The sequence below is a fragment of the Crinia signifera genome, chromosome 8, assembly GCF_055691185.1.
Source record: "Crinia signifera chromosome 8, ASM5569118v1, whole genome shotgun sequence".
Lineage (NCBI taxonomy): Eukaryota > Metazoa > Chordata > Amphibia > Anura > Myobatrachidae > Crinia > Crinia signifera.
In genome coordinates this window covers 34,232,035-34,254,676 of record NC_139224.1, presented here as the reverse complement: position 1 = coordinate 34,254,676, position 22,642 = coordinate 34,232,035, and the positions used below count along the sequence as shown (strand labels likewise).

General features: G+C 43.9%; 1 protein-coding gene across 2 annotated transcripts in view; it reads left to right on the top strand.

Moving 5' to 3' along the window:
- Positions 1-22,642, top strand: part of ENTHD1 (ENTH domain containing 1) — a 71,508-nt gene that overhangs the window by 13,006 nt on the left and 35,860 nt on the right. Inside the window, exons 2-5 of one of the 2 annotated variants that reach the window (XM_083158005.1) lie at positions 337-686; positions 3,395-3,541; positions 5,807-5,928; positions 13,967-14,033. In XM_083158005.1, the coding sequence (XP_083014131.1) occupies positions 338-686; positions 3,395-3,541; positions 5,807-5,928; positions 13,967-14,033 (685 nt within the window). In that variant the 5' untranslated portion in view covers position 337. Of the gene's footprint in view, positions 1-336; positions 687-3,394; positions 3,542-5,803; positions 5,929-13,966; positions 14,034-22,642 lie in introns of both variants that reach the window. The other variant, XM_083158004.1, reaches the window with a different exon arrangement.

The following is a 22,642-nucleotide window of genomic DNA, read 5'->3' as shown; positions in this document are numbered from 1 at the left end:
ATATGGCCACGTTCCAGGAGCTCGAATCAGATGAAAAGTGGCCAAATCAAACTAGTGGATGGGGCCTTTAGCTAGGGCCCCAGTACCAGGCCCTAGCTGATTTTTTGGGGTGTGGTACTTTTTACATGCAAAGAAAATATTGTAATACAGTAAATTAGTGTTCCAGATTAACTTGTTATTTTCTTGCATTTTTAAGTTAACATATATGACTATTTAAAGGAAATACATTGTCACATTTCTTTTCATTTACCTTATAGTATATTTAATTTCCAATTACTTTGAAAAGCATCAGCGAGCAACTAATTCAAGTGATTTGTCTTTCACTGATATATTCAGAATGTCTTTGCGAAGGAAACTGAAGAATTTTGTGAAGCAGTATTCGGATGCGGTGGTGAAAGTGAGGGAGGCCACATCGAACGATCCATGGGGACCATCCGGAAGCCTAATGATGGATATTGTAGAAATGACGTATTACGCTGACTCGCTGTCAGAGATTATGCAAACTATATGGCAGAGGATGAATGACAGCGGTAAAAACTGGCGTCATGTTTACAAATCTTTAACACTGCTGGATTACTTAATTAGGAATGGATCGAGACAAGTCATTGTACATTGTCTAGAAAGAGCTTATAATATTCAGCTGTTGACAGACTTTAAGCACATAGACAATGATGGAAAAGACCAAGGTAATAATTGTTTTCTGTATAGTTTTTTTTTTTTTTTTTGCTTCAAGTTGCATTAGTAAGAAATCATGGAATTACCCTCTTTGCTTTCATGTGGTCAGAGTCATGCTTGTTACTGGCATGATACAGAACTCTTAAGGGGTGGGATGTTCTAAAGCAAAAATGCGGTAAAATCCCTATTATCCAGGTTTTTAACACATTTTGTATGCACTAAAACCCACACACCGGATTACTGCTGCCAATACCCCATAAAATCTTATGGGATTCTTTTTGTGATCCCTGCCACCCCGCACCGGCCCCTGCCGCTCCACACTGGCTGTGCAGCCCCTCCCTAACCTGTGTCCGGGCAGCCTCCGACTGTGCTGCCTGGACCGGTGACCTTCTACTCCCTAGCAATATGCTTACCCTTTCAGGTGCACAGAGGAGGAGGAGGAGGAGAGCCCTGCAAGAAGTCAGGCACACCAGGAGGGGGGGGGGGACCTGTTGTCATGTCGCCGTCTGCTTTGCAATGGGCAACTCTTAATGCAAGATGTTAGTGAATATGCAATTATTTTCGTTGCAGTAGCTGGCGGTGTGTGGCAAAGTGGGGCGGCGGATGTTAGTGCATCCCCCCCAGGGCCGGTGCAAGGCACCAGAGCGCCCCAGGCAAGTCGGGGTGGGGGCGCCCCGGTGTCTGCCGCCCGGGTACCTGTCCTGCGGCACTGTAAAGCTGGCGGCGGCAGCGGGGGGTCCCTGCAGTCAATAAGAAATAACGAGCGCTATCCGCCGGGCTATGCGGAAGCGCTTCTGTTTTGGAAACACTGGCCGCACGGCGCACGCTGATTGGCTGAATCTCAGCCAATCAGCGTGCGGCCAGTGTTTCCAAAACAGAAGCGCTTCCGCATAGCCCGGCGGATAGCGCTCGTTATTTCTTATTGACTGTAGGGAACCCCCCCCCCCCCCCCGCTGCGGCCGCCAGCTTTTACGCACATATACGCCGCAGGACAGGTACCCGGGCGGCAAGGGGGGGCGAAATACCGCCCTCCAGTGGCCGGCGCCCTAGGCAAATGCCTAGATTTGCCTAGTGGTGGCGCCGGCCCTTATCCCCCCCCAAGGTACCCATACACTACTGCGATGTATCATAGCAGTATATGGGCCATCCGACCCCAATGAGCTGCCCGGGACCTTCCCGGGTGGCAGGATCGTATGCGATACATCGCATGCATTCCTTTCTCATGCAATATTATTGCATGCATCCCCACTGCCGGGAGGTGAGCCAAGTTGGAGGTCAGACAGTTAGCAGGTCCGACGTGGCTCAGGACCTATGCGAACGGAACTGACACGACGGGGAGGTCAAACAGAAAATCTGATCATTTTTTTAAAATTTGCAATCCACACGCAACTTGACTGACAGGACGCTGGAATTTGAGGGTGGTTGAGGGACATTTTAGGAAGTGTCAGGAAAAATGCATATGTGCCCAGGCGTTTTCAGGGTGTGTGACGACAAGTCTGGCCCCGATCATTCTGTTTCTATCGCAGACTTGTGGAAGAGCCAGGGCTACGCACACTTGCATAGACTGAGAAAAACATTCGACGGTGAGTGAGTTGCAAATTGCAAGTGATTTCAGCGAGCATGGTACATTTTAAAATAATCAATGTGTACTTCTTGCCGTTGTCCAAAAATCCTGCCCTAAATTTGTTTGACTTCACTCAAAAACTACCACAACCTAGGACCTAGGGGCCGATAGTATTTGGGTTGAGTCAAACAAATTTACTACTACCCCTTACCATGGTTGCCTACTTTTTTGCTGCCTCTGAGAGAGGGCAGCCAGCTCCATGAGGCAGGGACGGGGCAGCCGTAATGGCAAAAAAAGGGCGTGGAAATGGCGGAGCTATGAGGGAAATATATTATTTGGGGCCGTGGCCAGAACGGCAGCAGCTCTGTGCCCCAGCACTGCCCTATCTGTGGGCAACCTACAGTGAGCTCCTGGGATCTGGAGCAGGCTCCTGTCAGCATTCCCAGCCCTTTCGTTAATGCACACAGTGAAAAATGCTCCTTTGTACTGAAGCCAACAAAAGGCCTTTTTATAGGGTAAGTTAATCATCAATAAGACCACATTCAGATAATGACTTATCGGTACTCCTGCTGCAGTAGTGTTCCGACCTGCATCCCAGAATACTGCATCCGATCTCTCTACCAACATGGGGCTTCTTGCAGTGTAAGACATAGGACAGCCTCATCTCCTCCCCGCCATACAGACGGCAGCAGAGAATCACTGACAGACTGCTGCCATCCTGTGTCCTGTGTTGCAGGACCCATTTGTGCACGTTCAGAATGGTAATCATCACTGCTGTACAAGATGCAGCAGCAACCGGTCCTGAATGAGGTCCAATAACTAAACAAGTAAATACATATTTAATAGTTCCCTCCTTTGGAATAACAAAAAATGCCTTGAGACACTAGGTACCCCCACTATACCCATGTATGTGTCACTCTGTGTTTCCCTACTCTACCCCTGTGAGTATGTGTGTGCCACCCTGTACGTCCCCTTGCTGCAGATGGGTGGACCTTTTCGAAATTTCGCTAAGGCCCCAAAAGGTTCTACTCAAGAATACAGTAAGTGATGCAAGGGTGCCAGTAGGTGGGCATCTACAAACATTTAAAGTGGGCAAACATCAACGAAACCCATGCAGACAACGTGTATAAACAGTACATATGTTTTTCTCTACAGGAATGTATGTACGGCAAAAGTCTAGAAACATTATTGAACTATTGATGGATGTAGAAAAGCTGAAATTAGAACGTGGAAGAGCTCGTATTCTGAGAAGGCAAATGTTCCTCTCTACTTTACATACAATCTACAAGGCTCGACCTACAGGTAGAGTATTAATTATTCTTCTACAAATGACGACTACTCATTAATCATTAATAGAGACAGGATTATATGCATTTGCATATTTTGACCATTCTCACTGGTTATTGCATATTTTACCTAAAATCTAATGATGGTGCATATTTTTCCAAAGGGGGCACTTCACGTATTAGACCCCGCACCCTTCCACCCGGGAATCACTGCTTTACCCTGCTGCTGCTGGCCAGGTAGTGGTAGAGTGTGCAGGCCAGGCTAATATGTACGCAGTGTGGGGGTCCTTGGATGTACGCTACGTCTGACACTGCTCTAGGCTGCGAAACCATTTTAATAAAAGTCAGTACGGCCAGATCCCCTTCGAATCTCCTGAACCTTTGCCTGCCAAGAGAGAGACTTCTGCAGCAGAGGAGGCAGGTGGAAGCAAGGGCGTAACTACCATAGGTGCAAGTGGTGCAGCTGCTATGGGGCCCAGAGCTGCAGGGGGCCATCTTTGCTGTTTAAGTAATATGTTTTATATATACAATCATCAGTTGCTAAATAGGGGGTCCTTACAAACTTTTGCTATGGGACCTATGAATATCTAGTTACGTCCCTGGGTTGTGACATCACGCGCAGTGGTGTAGCTAGGTGCCACGGTGCCCGGAGCAAGGGCATGTTTCATGCCCCCCCGCCGCTGATGCCGGCTCCTGGGTGAGTTGCCTGATCAGATCTCGGCAGCCAGCCCCAGCATTACTGAGCAGGCATCAGCGGGAGCAGAAGCGGTATGTGTGCGGTGTGGGGGAAGCGAGTCGGCTTCTGCAGGGGGAGGGAGGAGAAGGGACAGCTGTCACTCACTTCTCCCTGGCTGGCAGCGGCTGTCTGGTCACAGCCTGCCGCCCATGATAGGTACCTTCGAAATCCGGCCCTGGCGGGGAGTGAGCAGGGGAGAGAGCAGGGATCGGGGTGCACGGTTCCGGCACCAGTTGCTGTCTCTGCGCCTGGAGCACGTGCTCCACCGGCTCCGCCCTCCCTACGCCTCTGATCACGCGGCACAGAGGAAATGCCAGATCACAGTGATCATGCGGCGCAGGGAGGAAGTCTTCCACTGTGCCGCCCTCACATGCTATGCTGACATTTGATCCATCAGCGCTGGAGATGAGGGTCTGTGTAGTTGATGCCAGAAGAGCCTAGAACGCTGCAGTCTGCTGAAGCAGCCAGGAAGAAAACAATAAGTGCTAACATAGCATCCAAATTCAATTACTGCCCAGTTACCTCAGTGAATGTGGAACAGTCCTTTTCCACTTATAAAAATATTTTGAGTGATCGAAGAAGACACAATCTTACTACCGAACACTTGAAACAGTACCTCATTATTTACTTTTTCAAGAGTTTCCAAAATGTTGGATCGATGGTGAGTCGATGGTGAAGAACCCAGTCAGTGGCGTAACTCCCAGAGGCAATGGAGACTTTTGCCGCCGGACGTTAGCCATCAGGGGGGCGAGTGACAGGAGAACCCCCCGCTCTGTAAGGGTCTCCTGTCACTGCGGCCCCAATGCTCTCCCTATTGCAATAGACGCTGCACTCACTCAGCATCACGTCAGGTGGTGGTGCCGCTGCTGCAGAGCTAGTGTGGACAACTGTGCGACGACTCACCTGTCCAATGATAATTGATCCTGCAGCCTGCGGCACCCTGATTGGCTGCCCGGAGGAGGAAGGACGGTGCATCCCTGTGTTCACAGAGCAAACTCAGCGATGGCACGCAGCACTGAGTTTGCTCTGTGCACACAGGGATCCACCGTCCTTCCTCCTCCGGGCAGCCAATCGGGGTGCCGCAGACTGCAGGATCAATTATCATTGGACAGCTGAGTCGTCGCTCAGCTGTCCACACTAGCTCTGCAGCAGGGGGACCGCCACCTGACGTGATGCAGAGTGAGTGCAGTGTGTATTGCAGTAGGGACTCGGAGAGCATTGGATCCGCACTGACCGAAGACCCTTACAGAGACCGCGGCACGTGGGACCTGTGCTGCTGTAAGCTCCTCCTCTATGTAACCCATAGCCAGTCACCAAAAGTCAGACTTTTGCTGACTGGCTGAAAAACGGCGGTCCCAGTACATGAAAAAATAAGCAAGCACTTTTACACAGAGACGTTTTGTAATGTGATGGGAAAAAAATGAATGAAAAATCTTTTTATTTTTTGTGACATAATTTTATGTACCAAACCCAGTTAAGCTTTTGTATGGCAAACAATTATCTAGACTGACAATAAGCAGCCCCTTATATGCTTTGTTTCAGCAGTTAATGCGGTTGTATCACTTATAGAAGCAAAACAAGTACCGAACGTCAAGGTGAATACTGAAGCAACTAAATCATCTTCACAACATATTCCAGTGCAGAGGAATATGATGGACCCTGTACAGGTAATCCAGCACATACAGATTACAATAACTCTGAGTAAAATTCTGCAATGAACACCGAACTCCTGTCATTGTAGGAGCTGCCAGCCAATCAGCAAGGGCGTCTGCTCTCTGATTGGATATTAGCAACTGTGCAGTCATTTCAACTTCCCCCCATAGACATCAATGGTGGGAACAGCTACATTGTATCCTATTATGTATCCTTTTATGGGAAATGCAGGGTTAGTCTCTATTAACCTTGTGGTTCCCTTCATATACTGCCGAGTCCAGTCTGCGTAGTCATATGCCTACTCGAGCAGTCAATGTTCCCTGTTGATGCGTATAGGCTGCAAGTGTGTACACATATTGCAAATGACTTGCAATGGCCCCATGATGCATCTCTTTTCATTCCTAGTGGCAGCTTCACTTGATAACATTAGCAGTTCCATAGACTAAAAAATTGGCATTGCGTTAGCATACAACTCTTGCTTAGGCCTTAAAATGGAGAAACCATGTGCTACTTGTAAATCACAGCAGAGAAGGTAGGCTATATACTTTATTTGCAGATGGCCAAGGAAAGGGAACAAAAGTGTATCCTTAGATCTTATTATTGTTTATCTGCTAGAATAGTGATTCCCAAATGTTCTCTGTCTAGCGGTGTCTGTGATTTTCTTTGGTCCTAGACCAAAACTTTCAATACTTAGATACTTAGGATCAGAAGAGCAGAAAAGAACGCTGTAGTAGTAGAATAAGATGGGGATCAAATTGGAGAAAAAGGAGGGCGGGCGGATGAGAGATATACACACAAACATGGCAACAGGCATGAATAGGAGCACATACATGTTGGCAACAGAGAGAGGTAAATATTACAGTGGTGACAGACACAAAGTGAGAATAGTGGTACAGATGGAGGACAAGACAAACATGGGGGTTTGGTTAGGTCACAATAGGGAAAATGGAAGGAGAGGTAACTGTACTTACACTAAAGCCTTGTACCAGGATCCTGGACAGAGGATGAGGACATAGAAGTAGTTCAGGAGGTGGGACGCAGAGGCATACCCTAAACTAGTGATTGTCAACCTTTTTCAACTCCAGCCCTCCAAACAAGATTTTAAAATTGCCATGGCACACAACCAGACCCCCACAGGGAAAAAACTAACCCATTGGCCTCATGTGAAAACACACTGGTCCCCACAAGTAACAGAAAAAATATATATTGTGCCACACATGAAAACAAGAGACCAGTGAAAAACAGCTGAACTGGTGTTGGTGGCTGTAAACTGGTGTGGACATCTATATCTTCGGGGGGCACATTCGAGAATAGCTCAAGGCACAATAGAGTGCCATGGCACAGTGGTTAAAAAACGCTGCCCTAAGCAGATAAATGTTCTTACCACCCTCCTATGGCATCCTCAGGCGCTTTGGGTCATAGCATGGCAACCATTTTGTTAGATTAAAGAAATATAGGCAATATGCCTTTAACTTCATTGTTCTTTTCAAGACAACAACAATTAAATGCAATAGATACACTTTCTGTGTAGCTTGTTAGCTAGCATGTTTTATTCCTGTTCCCAATAAAGTGCTTTAAATCTTCATTTATAATACACAAGGCTCGATTTTAGTGACACAGGTTAAAAAAACGGTGGCATTGCCCACATCACAGGCAACTTTATCAAGTGTGTTGTGACAAACAAGGGTGTGTACTGTGTTGTTTATAGGATGTCTCATCACTGATTGTAATCATTTCTCAAGAGAAAGTGCCTGTAAAGAAATTGCAGCTTTGCACTTCTTTATCATGCAGCATAGATATATATAGATATGCATATTTTCTAGGTATGCCACAGAATCTTACCCAGTGTGTTTTCTATAGCTATTAGCCTATGAAATATTGACTCAATAACACCTTGAAGAAGCAAAACAGTGTCTTCTCTTATCATTTTTTAAGATACCTTTATAGAGAAAATTGTAAGTTTCTATAGCAACAATGATGGTTCATTGCAAATGATCTATTCTCGATCTACGTGAGTGTTACATATACTCACTGTTATTCCAACTTTAAATATGCGTCCAATTTAAAAATTATCAATGTATCTTTTATATGAAATTAAATGCACAATGTAGAGCAATAGAGCAATTTATCTGCAGCATGTTTGATGTTTATATGCTCTATACCTGTCTTATGTGTTTGGTTTTCAATGGCTAATGGTACAGAATCTCATGTAACAGGGGCGTAACAAGCACTTTGTAGGCCCCATAGCAACATTTTGAAAAATGACAGCCTTTAACATGGCATTTAGGGGCTGATTGGCTGGTAATTGATCAATCTACATGTTATCACCTTCAAAGCTTAGTACATCTGGCCAAGGGAATGAAAGAGGGTGTCAGTTAAAGAAATGAGGAGAGAGAGAAAGAGAGATGGTGTCAGGGAGAAAAAGGGGAAGAGAACGGAGTGAGAGGGTGTCAGGGAGGGAAAAGAGGAGAGATGTAGTGAGAGCGGGTGTCATGGAGGGAAAGGGGGAGAGACAGACAGGGAGTTAGAGCAGGTGTCGGGGAGGGAAAGGAGGAGAGACAGGGAGTGAGAGTAGGTGTCAGGGAGAAAAAGGAGAGACAGGAAGTAAAAACAGGTGTCAGGAAGGGAAAAGGGGAGAGATAGGGAGTGAGAGTGAGTTTCAGGGAGAGAGGGTGTTAGGGAGCTAAGGGGGACAGACTAGGAGAGAGAAAGATAGGGTGTCAGGGAGAGAAAGGGGGAGGGACAGGAAGTGAGAGATGGGGCCAGGTAGAGACTGATAGAGACAGAGGGAAAAGGGAGAAAAGAGAGAGGGTGGAAGTGCGAAGAAGAGGTGGAGATGAGATAGAGGAGAAATAGAAGGGTCAGGGGGAAGTGAGAGGAAGAGGGTTAGAATAAGAAGAAAGAGAGGGAGTAGAGAATGGAGAGAGAGGAGGTGAGCAGAAGAGACAGGGGAGAGGGGTGGGAGATATTTCCCTCTTAATCTCCTCCTTCCCTTTGTACAAGTAGGAACTGTGTGTCTCTGTCCTTGTCATCAGCACTGTGGGTCCTCCTGTCACCGGCACCAGCAGCGCCGGGTCTCCAGCACTTGCTCCCCGGCACCAGGTCTCCCACATCCGATCCACAGTGCTGGGACTCCCACACCCAATACTTGGCACCGGGACTCCTGGCACTGGGTATACTGCACACCATACCTGGCCCGCCAAGCTTCCTGCTTCTGCGCCACAGCCCAGGCCTCCTGCCGCTGCTCACCTTCTTTGCAGGTATTTGAATTGGGCCAATATGGATGCAGGGGAAGGGCAGTGGCACTATTAAAAAGAGTGCAGGGTATTGTCTTGGGGCCCCGCAAGCACCCGGGCCCTATACCAGTTGCATCCCCTGCACCCTCTATAGTTACACTGTCTTTTATATGTTATTGACATCTGGGGGAAATTAACTATAGGTCCTAAAAATTTAAAGTGTGGATGTTGTCCATAGCCATCAATCAGATTCTGTCTATCATTGTCTAGGATGCAATAGAGAAATTATAAAATCTAATTGGTTGCTATGGGCAACATCACCTATTTGCATTTTTAGAACCTTAAAGTAAATTTACCCCCTAGACCAGAGGTTCCCAAACTTTTTTGATTTATGGCACCCTAGAGTATCAGAATATTTTTCAGGGCACAGGTATATGCGTCCCCTCGTGGGGCTCGCTGCGCTCGCCACGCTTCGGGCTCGGTGGCTCGCTGCGCTCGCCACACTTTATATTCTCAACTCCACACCGACGTGGATAGTAGGGGTATGAAAAGGTTGGAGGCCGCGTACCGCCGCCCCTCGCGGGCTCGCTACGCTCGCCACGCTTCGGGTTGGCGTCAATCGTGCGGTGATGTTCACAATAGGGGGGGGAGCATATACAATGAGAAATGGCCCATATTGGCCCATTTCCCATTTTTTTCCCCGATTACAATGTTAAAAATATTTTAATATTGAACCCTATGGCAAAATCGGGTCCATCGCGTCGGTCGCGTCGCGTGCATGTTAATGCACCCGACCGACACGATGGACCCGATTTTGCCTTTGCCGGCAAAATGGACCTGATTTCAAAGGAAATCGGGTCCATCGGGGGTAATCATGTACCTTAAGTTAAGGTACACGATTACCCCCGATTGTGGCCGTTCTAGGAAACAAGTACCCACTTCTGTTTCCCCACATATTTTATAATTAGAAGCCCCAAGCACTGATTTTGCCTGTTTCATTGGTCATAAATAATTTGAATTGGTTCTGGACCACCAACCTGAGGCACCCCTGCAAGTGTTCCGTGGCACCCCAGGGAGCCTAGGCGCACAGTTTGGGAACCACTGCCCTAGACTGAAGAATGTGCATGTCAATGTTCTACATTATGAGTTCAGCATATGAATTTACCATATTATTTATTAATGCAGTGAAAATAGTTTGATGAGCTTGGGATAGTTTTTATTTATGTTGTTGAGGATTTAAGAAGTTTTGGATTTGGAGTTAACCCATGTCATTAGGGTCATATGTAGTGTGTTTTGTATTAACAATATGGGTTTGTATAGTAAATGGTAGGTGCTGTATTTTATTTCTTTATTTATGTATTTTATTTATTTCTTGTCTAAAGCCAAACTCTAAATCTGGATAGACAAGGACATTAGATATTGGTTGTTCGATGTATCACAAGCAAATCGTCAAGTAGAAATGATACAGTATGTCTGTGAACAACATGGTTCACAGACATAATGGGGTGTATTCGAAGCCGTCGGCGAGTACCTGACAGCGAGCTGTACTGTGAGCAGTACCGATAGCTCACCATCAGATGATTCAACGCCCTCCCCTTCACTTGCCATTTCCACCTCGCTTGTTCTTTTCAGCAAGGTGGAAAAGGCGAGTATGGCCATCAAAACCTTTGGCTCGCCACAAAATGTAGCGGTCCTCTCACAGCGACGATTTCTCTCAAACATTGAATACGGCGAGGATGGCTTTTCCTCGCCGAAAATAAGTCATCCTCGCCATACAAACCCCCCTCGCCGCCGCATTGAATATACCCTAATGTGTCAACTCTGCAGCTGATTGTAGATAGGTCTGATTTAAATACCAGCTGTGATGTCAGGACGACAGAGCAGTAGCCAATTGGTACACGTGCCTACCTACCTGAACCAACCGATCTGTCAGCATAGCCTCCGGTCTGCCGACATGTTGTCTCAGTGTGTAGTCAGTATAAGGTTAATTTACAAAAGAGTAAAAGTGCAGCGGTATAGCCTTTGTGATGGGATACAGTTAAAATACTGGTGATTGAGATCCCGTCGCTCAGGATCCCAACACCAGAAACCCTGACACCATCCCGCCGGGACATCGGTGCTGGAATCCCGAATGAGGAGAACCTGATCATCCAGCCACCGGGTAAGGTGAGTATGTATCCGGGGATGGGGGGTTAGGTTTAGCCACATACTGGGAGGCATAGGGTTAGGCTGCAGGGGGGGCTAGGATTAGGCACCACCTAGGGCTGGTTAGGGTTAGGCACTATGGGGGGGAGGGTTTCGTTTAGACTGCAGGGAGGGAGGGTTAGACACTAATGGGGGAGGTTAGAGTTATTCTGCAGGGTTGCCAGACGGGGTCCCGACAGTCGGGATCCCGACAGGCAATTACCCGACATCGGGATCCCGACTGTCAAAACACCGACAGCCGGGTTCCCGATGGCCGTCGGCTATTTTTCCTTGTGGGGGTCCACGAACCCATAGAGGAAGAATAGAATAGGTGGCTCGCGTAGCGAGCCACCGTGCCTGCATCGCGGCGAGCGCAGCGAGCCCGCAAGGAGCTTAGTTGCGCTCACCATGCTGTCTGGGTCCGGCCAGTCGGGATCCCGACTTCGGGCTAATGACTGTCGGGATCCCAACTGTCAGACCCATGTACCACACCCATTCTGCAGTACGGGATGGAGGAATTCTTACCTTTCTGACCTCTGTCATCTTGACCGCCGGGAAATCATACTGAACCCTTTGTGATGTAACTTGCATTTTTTCTTATATTAAGTAATCATATCTCAAAGAGGTAAGTTATATTGTCAATGTAAAGATCAACGTTCAGTATTCTGTATATGTGAAGGATACTGTGTGAAATTCACAATTAAAGTTCTGAAAACAAACTAAAAGAGCTAAACATCAGCAGCACTGTCATAATGAAAGGCACCACAAAGTCTATAGTTTAAGCCAGTATGCAAACAAAGTAATAACAGTAATAACAAATACATGCATATTATAACACAAAATCATCAATAAAAAATGTATAAGTTAAATAACTCACTCAATAATTCATTGTGATACATATGTGGTGCACAAGGTACTGTAAATAGAATATGTTGACCATAAGTTTGTGTAGACCTTTTGGCAGTGTCGACCTGAGGTACATCTGCCCTTTTACGGTGTTGACCTAGTCACTGTGGACCATTAGTGGTCAATCTAGTGACAGTAGACCTAGAAATTGTCTATCATCTATACCGTAACCTTGAAACAAAGAGAACACATGTGATCATATAAAATATGGAGGTTGTGGACATAAGGTCTAAAAGGGAGTGTTTTAAGTTGGGGAATAGGCTGATAATGAGAGGTTAAGGAAGTGCAGGTGGAACATAGGGGTGAATTTATGAAGCTTGGAGAAGTGTTATCTATCCCCATAAAGAACAGTATGAGCAAGGTGATAATGGTTCAGCCAATCAGCTACAATATGTAAATTGACAGGTAAGAGCTGATTGGCTGAACCATTATCACCTTGCTCATAACGTTCTTTATGGGGATAGATAACACTTCTCCAAGCTTCATAAATTCACCCCATAATGAGCTGGAAACAAAGATCTTGATTGCTTTTTGAATACAAAAGGGAATATTGTATAGTGTTGAGTTAAGGTTACAGGATGGTAACATAAAAAGTAGGTAGAAGGAGGTGGATCAGGTGATAGGGATTTCATGGGAATGGAGAGATGGGATTTGACATACAGTAGGAGAAAAGACGCTGGTGGTTGTTTGACAAGGTAAAGACAAAGGTTTGTATTGGTATTGTTTGGTGAGGAGTAAGTGAAAATATATTTCAATTGAATGTAGTCACATTTATTATATGCCCTTGAGCATATAATGAGCATATATGAGCATGTAGGTAAGCAGCACTTATGTAGCATAATTTTTAATAGGCATTATGGTGTTTGGCATAATACATAATGGACATTATGGTGTGTGGCTCAATCCGTGTGGCATCATGTGAATTTTGGCTCAATCCATGTGGCATTATGTGAATTTTGGCTCAATCCATGTGGCATTATGTGACTTTTGGCTCAATCCGTGTGGCATTATATGAATTTTGGCCCAATCCGTGTGGCATTATGTGAGTTTTGGCTCAATCCATTTGGCATCATGTGAATTTTGACTCAATCCATTTGGCATCATGTGCAAGGGGCAAGTATAATGGGGTCTAGGTTGTATATGGTGTGGTACACTACACTCAAGGATACGACCCCTTTTGAGTGGCCACACCCCCTACATCCTTCACTTTTTTTGCGAAGGTGGGCCTGTGTACTTTAAACGCCAGGGCCTATTTTCCGCCCTCTCTCTGCTCTCCTCTCTCTCACTGCTCTCTTGCTCTCACTTGCATGTACACTGGCACCACTAACACCCCCCCAAACCCTCTCCTATCATGGTGCCACTCCCTGTCATTTTCTCCTGGATCCGCCCCTGAATGAGACAAATGGGAAACTAGAGATCTAACACACTGAAAAACATAAAAGAACAAATCTTTAAGATGCAGTGAAGTAAAGAAATCTATATCCATGTTTTTTCAGATTGTGCAAAAGATCAAGCTGACATATTGAGAACATTAAAACCGTTTAATGATGCATGGAACAAACAAAAGGTCATATACGGATCAGAAAAAATATATATTTTAATAGTCTAAAATGATTTAGTTTCTCTGGTATCTAATTCTTTGTTCATAAAGAAAAGCTATTTATTGTGTCCTGTGCTCTGTATGGTTGCATTGTTTTACAGCTGCACTCACTTTTTGGCTTTGCAGGATTTGTTACTGACTAATGAAGATACATCCCAGTTATTACATACAGGCTTCACAGATCAAGTTCCAGGTACGGTCTCTTAATAATACAGTAACTTGTTTCACTGAATACATGTATACTCATTGTGCAAACCGTTTTACAATTGTTATAGACCAGGGTGGTTAAACTGGTTCTTGAGATCTACCAATGGTCCATGTTTTCCAGGTTACCTAGCTGGTGCACAGGTGCAGTCATTACCAACTGTCACATTTTCAAACATGCTGCATTCATTCCTACTATAGATCCACAGGTTGCCTAAAAAACATGAACTGTAGATCTTGAGGACAGGTTTATCCACCCCTAATATAGATTATGCTTTTAACATTCTTCACATTTCTCTACACAACATACTGTAGCTACACTTTGGGGCAGATTGGACATAAGCTTGATCAGGTTTGTCCCATACTCCATTGGCTCAGGGGCTGTGTTTTTTCTCTTAAGGATATATTTCACTTGAAACCTGGTGTGGGCTACTTGGGTTCCATGGGACTAGCTCTGGCGTATTAAAGCATGTTTCTCCCCAGGAACCAGCCATCTTACTGCTAGACCAGCACCCCTGCTCTTCATCCTCTTCACTTCCCATGGGCCTGCTGTGGTCTGTTTCTACCCCTGAACCAGGGGAGCTGTGCAGGCAATGTTGGTGCACCAGGCTTCAACAGTGCCCCATAACACTTCTCGTCTACCCACTACCAATGTGCAGCAAATCATGCTGTGAGAGAGCGGAGACTGCTACTGCTGTGTGCTGGGCTGGTGAGGCTTTGGAGAAGCTGGTGCTGCATTAGCGGTCTCCTCTATCTCCCTGCATGATGTGTCATTGTGCTGCTATAAGGCAGCCATTGGTTGTGGACAGGGAAGAAGTGATGCAGAGGCGGATGCACTGGATATGACAGTGATGCACTGTCCCATAGCACAGACACTACAGACCCATACCATCACCTGTAGGTCCCCACCAAGGCTGCCATCCATAGGTGAGCCAGCTGAGGGTCCAAAATTATGTGGTCTCAAGAATGCCTACAATATTAACTGTGCCTATCACGCTGTGAAAGGAGTACAAGTCCCAGCATACTTTTCAGCTGGGAGTGCCACCAAAGTTGTTTGATTTTTTTTTTTTTAACATAAAGTATATATTTCTTCCCTCAAGCGGTTCACCTGTTGACACGAGAACTCATGAACACCTCACTGACTAGTCGTGCCATAACCCTTTGCACATAATAATAACTTTCTATATGACTGTACATGTTCCCCCACCTGTTTATATTGTTTATTGTTTATACTGTATGCTGTTTACTTGTTACCCACCTGGCTGCTGCACAGCAAACCGAAAACAAATTTCTAGTATATGCAAGTATATCTGGCCAATAAAGCTGATTTTGATTCTGATTCTACAATGAGGGAACACCTATCAGTCTTGGGGAGCTGTCCTTTTTTTAATTAACAGAATAAAAAAGTTTTTTTTTTTTTTTTTTTTACTGCAGGAGTGTCCCATGTGTGCAGTATAATTCCAGGGGTGCCCCATGTGTACCATATCAGTCCAGGGGTGCCGCCATGTGCGCTGTATAATTCCAGGGTTGTCGCCATGTGCGCTGTATAATTCCAGCGGTGAGCCAAGTGTACCATATAATTCATGGGGTGCTGCTAAGTTTGCCGCATCAGTCCAGGAGAGCGGACTTTTTTTAAATGAAAAGAATAAAAAAGTTTTTCCTTAACTGCAGGAGGGCTGCCATGTGTGCTGTATAGTTCCATGTGTGCCACCATGTGTGCCGTATCAGTCCAGGGATGCAACCAGGTCCAGTGTTTGTGCCGCCCATTTGTGTCACTGTGCAGTCATCCATCTACCTCGGTGCAACCTTTTGGCCTAAAAACATTAGTTTAGTGTGAGATGTTCAGGATAGAGTGGAAATGAGGGGAAATGAATGTTATTGAGGTTAAAAATAGCGTAGGAGCAAAAAAAAAAAATTCTGTTATTTTAGCAGTTTTTTATGTTTAAAAAAAAAAATACAGATCCAAAACACGAAACACAAAACACAGAAGGGTGTTTTTTTGGAACAGATCCAGACCCAAAGCATTGCCGGAGATTTAGACCCAAAACACGAAACATGAAAAGTGCACACCCCTAATTTCTGTTTTGAAAATCCATATATTTTTGGAGGAGACGCAACCTTGTTGTTACTGTTTCTAGAGTGTGTCTCAGCCTACACCTGCGATCACACAAAACATGGCTCTGACATTATCCTATAGTCCCTCCAATGGGGCCTACACACGGTGAGATTTCAGGGCAAGTGATCTCACTACATCGCTTAGAAACAGGGCTGCCACTAAATATTGTGGGGCCCGGGACTGACCCAATAGACAGCCCCCCCACCCCCCACCTTTAAAATTCCTTGGCAGAGTATGCTACCTATAGATATATATATATATATATATATACTGTATATATATACACACACATAAGCACAGCTGGGCATAACCTCTCCCTCATATTACATAAAGATCAAAGGATAAAGGATCAACCTCCCTCCACCACAATGCACTTACTGTACTTGCGCTGCTGCTGGCCCCTGGTTTCTATTAAGCTGCGCTCAGCACAAGCAAAGAGGGAAATACTCCCCTTTATTTGATTAAATAAGAAAGATCTGTATCCATCTGATGAAACCGCCACTGATACACAGCGGAGAAACACGTCAAGGATAAATACGGGGCACAGACCACCCTGCTAGATCTCTGCCCGGACTGCCTGACACCTCTTGTGAGCAGCCGCTCTAATATCGCTCTAATATCACCACCGCAATTCAGCGCAGACGATCTCCCACCTGCTAAAATTTGGAAGCCACAGAACGGAGCACCTGTGATTACACCCCAGGTTAGTGCGGGCTCACTCCCTGCTCAATCTCCATCAGCGGCCTGCCGTTCACAGCTGACCACCTGGCGGGTCGTAGTTAGAGCCGCACTGAAGATTTACAGTACCATCCTCCAGGCGACCGCAGGTTTTGTGGAAATCCGTTAAACCATAGAGGTACTATTACAAATTATTTGAGGGTCCCTCAATACTTACTCATTGATTTTGGACAAATCCCTTTCCACCGGACAAATAGTGGCACATCATTTCTGTCACTTTGTAATAAAGAACTGACACAATTATATAGAATCAACCTAATCTGATGCCACTTTATAAAGATTTTCCTCTTTATCAATTCTGGTGCAGGCACCTATCCGGAGCTGATTCTGACTTTTTATATATTTTCCGATTATCCCCTTATTTACAGGGAGCTTACTATACTATATTATTGTTGTTATTGTTTTTATATGTATTGATTTTTTATTACAGTAAAATTCTTAATAATCAAATTTTTCCAGGTGTGTGGCGCTCTCTTTTTCATTCACTCTATATATATATATAATGTACAATATCTCCAGAATTTGCGCTATGCTAGGTCGGTCGCTTGATAACACTTGATCCCCTACTAGAGAGATCAAAAAGCCAATGTCCAAACCACAAGTGTTAAATAGCGCCCTATAGACTTATCAGGATATTTCCTGTCTTTCCATTTAAAACAGAAACCTCATAACATCTTATGGAAGGTTTTTCTAATGCAGGTGAATTCTTTGATTTATGGATCACAATGGTAGTCAATGGTTACCCAACGCATTTCGTCTCTTTATGAGACTTCATCAGGGGTGAAAATAGTATTGTAGTGGATCTACAAAAAGTAGAACATCATTTTAAAATTCTAAAATAGCATAACATAGCATAACATAACATAGGAAAGACAAGTACAAGTATATACAGTTGTACATGATAATCGAAATCAAATTAAAAAGGGGGGGGGAGAAGGAGAAGAACAGAGGAAGACAAAGGATATAAATAATTTTGAAAAAAATATATTTTTGACAGACCGTGTTTAGTCATATCCTAAATGAATAAGTGGGGAACAAGAAAAACTCTGCACCCAAAGTTGATAATTGGTGTGAAAAAAACACCACTCTTTAGCATGTAATTAGATTAAATATGATGGTACTGTACCTTCTTAGGTCTTTAATCAACAGTATTGTAAATTTGCAGTGGTATGCGGTCCGGTTATAGACTCAAACAGTTTATTAGAAGTGGATATAAATACAGATGTAAATTCAAGGGTTTACCTATAATACCCAATTAAGTTTAATTGGTAAATATTAATTGTCTAAGGTTCTATACCTTATTAAGTCCTTTAATAACAATACATTTGTTGATTAGTAGTATAGGTTCAAGCTTTTGGCTGGAATAGATATAGTTATATTTATAATCTTATAGGTCTATTTATAGGGTGTTAATTAATAATAGAGTGATGATTAATAATTACCTGTAGTGGATGTAAACCCGCATATCTTTAATTAGAACAAGATCTTTGGGCAATAGGCGGTGCCCGTAATGGAATTTGTAGAACTTCTATTAGATTAATTCGGGTATTTAAGTACCTAATAATGTGTTATAGAAAAATGGAGAATATTAAATTTTTAATTTTTAAAGACTCCCACAATATAGCTGACCATTTAATTAAATTAAATGTAATTTTTATACATACCGTTAAATGAGATAAATTGTTCTGACCTCATAAAAAGTTTTTTAAGTATATAATCAATTGGAGTGTAGTCCCCTTATAATATAATCCGGTATATACTGTGAAATATAAATTACATAAATTCTAATTAGTGTGATTATATGGGTGGTGGGCATTATATAGACATAGTGATCATTAATCATCTATCATACCTCCAATATCCAAAATGCGATCTCCTTGAAGAACACAGGAGTATGGATGTGGTCTATAAAGGAATAAAGACCTACCCGATACATGTAAATTAATTAATTATGTGCTTCCATAGAAGTGTTAAATAATATTAAAGTGAGTGACAATATATTACCTTTCTGGCTCCTACAGGTGTGTGCTCTCCTGTGTCCAAACACCAAGTGAACTATCATCTGCCCCAGCAAGGGTATATATAGGGAGTGAATGGTGACATCACTTCCTGTTAAATGAATTAGTCGTTTTTAATTTTATTTAATTATAAAATATTATAGTGGTGTTGGTTTTAGTAATAAGTGTTAATTTTAAGATCAACTACTAATTTTATTTTTTTTAAATATTTTTTGGAATTAGTTTGAAATTTTATATGTTAATTAATCATTAAATAATATTAATTTATGGTGTATTACCTATACCTAAGTGAATTAAGGCTTATCGCCTTATGTGCGGGGTTATATTCCCAATAATTATACCTTAATAGTATGTCCTAATAGTATGGTTTGCGTACTATACATATATATACATGGATACAGATCTTTCTTATTTAATCAAATTATTGTGAATATTTCCCTCTTTGCTACTATAGGCAATTTCCAGAATTGCATCTGGGAGTGGCCGCAATATCCAATTCTTTATAAAAAATACTGTGAGTATTTACATATAATATATAGATTGAATGGTGGAGCAATCTTCTAAATTCCGTGCCTGATTGTTTTGTTGTTTTATATCAGCACAAGTAAGCAGAGGCTGCTACTACGTCTTGCTGGCTTGCTGGGAGGTTATGAGCAGCGGCTATTGCCAGGGCCGGATTAACAATGGGCCTGATGGAGCTACAGCTCCAGGCCCACTCTCCAAATAGGCCCATTTTGTAGCTGAGGGCCAGGGCTTTCCAACGAGCCCAGCCCCGCATTGCTAGCCCCCGGGAACCGGAGATACCGCCAGGCAAACCTGGAACATTTTCCCTATAGGATAACATGGAACCCGCTAATTCCGACCTCCACCCGGTTCCCCCCGGCTGCCAGTTCCCCCTCCGGCATCACAGAAGCTCGAGGTTGATCTCACTCGAACCCAAATCGCTGGACCTTCAATCTGATACCTGGTCCATATGGGTTCATTGGTTCTAGAGATTTTGCGGGTAAACCAATTGTTTTTCATTTCTAAAATGTAATTTCATGGACCCAAACGGCCCAGTTTCAATCATTCGAAGACCACATGTAAATGGGTCAGTTGGTCCGAAGATATAGCTGGTTGTTTAAAGGGGGGCGGCGGTGGTTTTCTCTCCCACTCACACCAGAGAATGCAGACACTAGGCTGGTGTAAAAGGTGCCAGTCCGGGAATGTCCCTGCATGATCCTGGGACCATATTCCCGGGTAAGTCCCTGCATTTTCTTTTATGAAAGGGTTATTATTTCAAATAGCCAGGATATGCAGTGCTCTGAATACAGCCGGGCAACCCCCTGCTCTCTGACCGGCTGTCAATCGCTGTCATTTCTGCCCAGCGGCGGCTGTCCCCCAGTTACCGTGAGCATGTATTCCCCCTTGACAATGATCATGTAATCCCACATGGCAGTGAGCATGGAACCCCTGGCAATGAACATGTAGGTAAACAACACTTATGTAGCATAATTTTTAATAGGCATTATGGTGTTTGGCATAATACGTAATGGAGATTGTGGTGTGTGGCTTAACATGTAATGGGCATTATGGTGTAAATTCTTAATGTGTGCCTTAATGCGCACCTTAATGCCCCTATTTATGAAGCATATTTTGCATTATTGCTCAATCTGTTTGGTATAGTGCAGGCATGTCCAAACTATGGCCCTCCAGCTGTTGTTAAACTACAAGTCCCATCATGCATTGCCACAGTTTTGCTATTAGGGAATGCTAAAACTATAGAAAAAATGTAGGATGACTGACTGCACGGTGGTTTGAAAGGGTGCCGCTGGGTTTCTGGGGTAAGACTACGAAAATCTGCATATCCTAAAGAAGCCCATACCACGGGTGAAACTTGTCGATTAACAGAGAGGGACCTCCGGGCACGCCACGCTATCCAGCCACAGCGGCAGGAGAGGACCTGAAGTCTGCCGGCAGACACCTCCGTTTTTCCGAGGACAGTGACGGAACACCAAACGGTACCTTCCTCCTAGTCCCCCCCTCACAAGTACTTCTTAAATTACACAGGAGTATGGAACTTTATGCTTTGTGCTGTTATCATCCACTTTGCTTAATATATCGCTGAAAAAGTGAACTGCAACAAATTCAAATACCCTACTAAGGGTTTTTATATGTTTCATGTGTGTATGTATATGTAAGTCCAAATTGTATACCGGTATTAGGTCACACCACCCCCTATTTTTTATTCAATATTAAGAGTACAAACTGTATGAACTTCCTGTTTTTATGACATGAATTTTATTCAATAAATGTACATTTATATACAGAAGCTTAAATGTTCATATATACTATCCATGGTGCAGGGTTACGCAGGAGTGTTTTTTCTGTGTATTTCTAATGCTAAAACTATGTCAAGGAATGCTGGGACGTGTAGTTTCACTACAGCTGGAGGGCCACTGTTTGGACATGCCTGGTATAGTGTGCATTTTGGCTCAATCCATGTGGCAAATGTAAATGTTGCCTTAATCTGTGTGCCATAGTGTGAATTTTGGCTCAATCAGTGTGATTTTGTTTAATTCCACGTGGCATAATGTGTAAGAGGCAAGTACAGTATAAGGGGGTTACAATTGTGTTGCATGATTTGTATAAGGGGTATATGGTGTGGTCATAGGCATTTTTTTAGGGGGTGCACCATTGGAGGGGCGTGTCCATCGCTGCCTACTGGGCGTGTCCATCACGACCTAATGGGCATAAATGCAAAATAAATAGGTGACTTATTTATGTATATGCACTTCAGAGTGAATCATTCCCCCCCCCCCCCCCATATACTATAAACAGGGACAGTGTGCACCTAAGGAGTGCTACAAAAATGTAAAGTATAATGACCATTACACATAATTCAGCACACTGTAATGGTCATAACATATAATGCCACACACCATAATGCCATTACACATTATGCCAGGACTTGATAATAGCGACAGTGCGCGCCAAAAATTTACACCATAATGCCTATTAGACATCACACAGCCATTACATAGTATACCATATGCCTTACACATTATACCACACATTGTAATGCCCATTACACGTTGCGCCCCACACTGTGATGTCCATTACATGTTACGCCTCACACTGTTATGCCAATTTTGCTTCACACCATAAGGCCAATTACATATTAGGCCACATAAAGGTACCATAATACCAATTACATATTAAGCCACACACTGTTATGCCAATTACCTATTACATCCCACACCATAATGCCCATGACATATTACGCCCCACACCGAATTGCCTATTACACATTGGGGGTTATTCTACTTCATTCTTTCTGACAAAATCCTTCTTAGATGGACAAAACCATGTGCGATGCGGGTGGGGCAGATGTAACTTGTGCAGAGAGAATTAGATTTGGGTGGGGTTTTTCTTCAAAGTGAGATCTATATTGCAGTGTAAAATAAAGCAGTCAGTATTTTCCCTGCACAGAAACAAAATAACTCACCCAAATCTAATTCTATCTGCACATGTTACATCTGCCCCCCTGCAGTGCACATGGTTTTGTCCATCTAAGAAGGATTTTGTCAGAAAGAATGAACTAGAATAAACCCCATTATGCCATATGCTGTAATGCTCATTACACATTATTCCACACACAGCAATGCCCATTACACAGTATGCCACACACCAAATTACCCATTACACCACACTTATATGGTGTATAAATGTATACATTACATATTA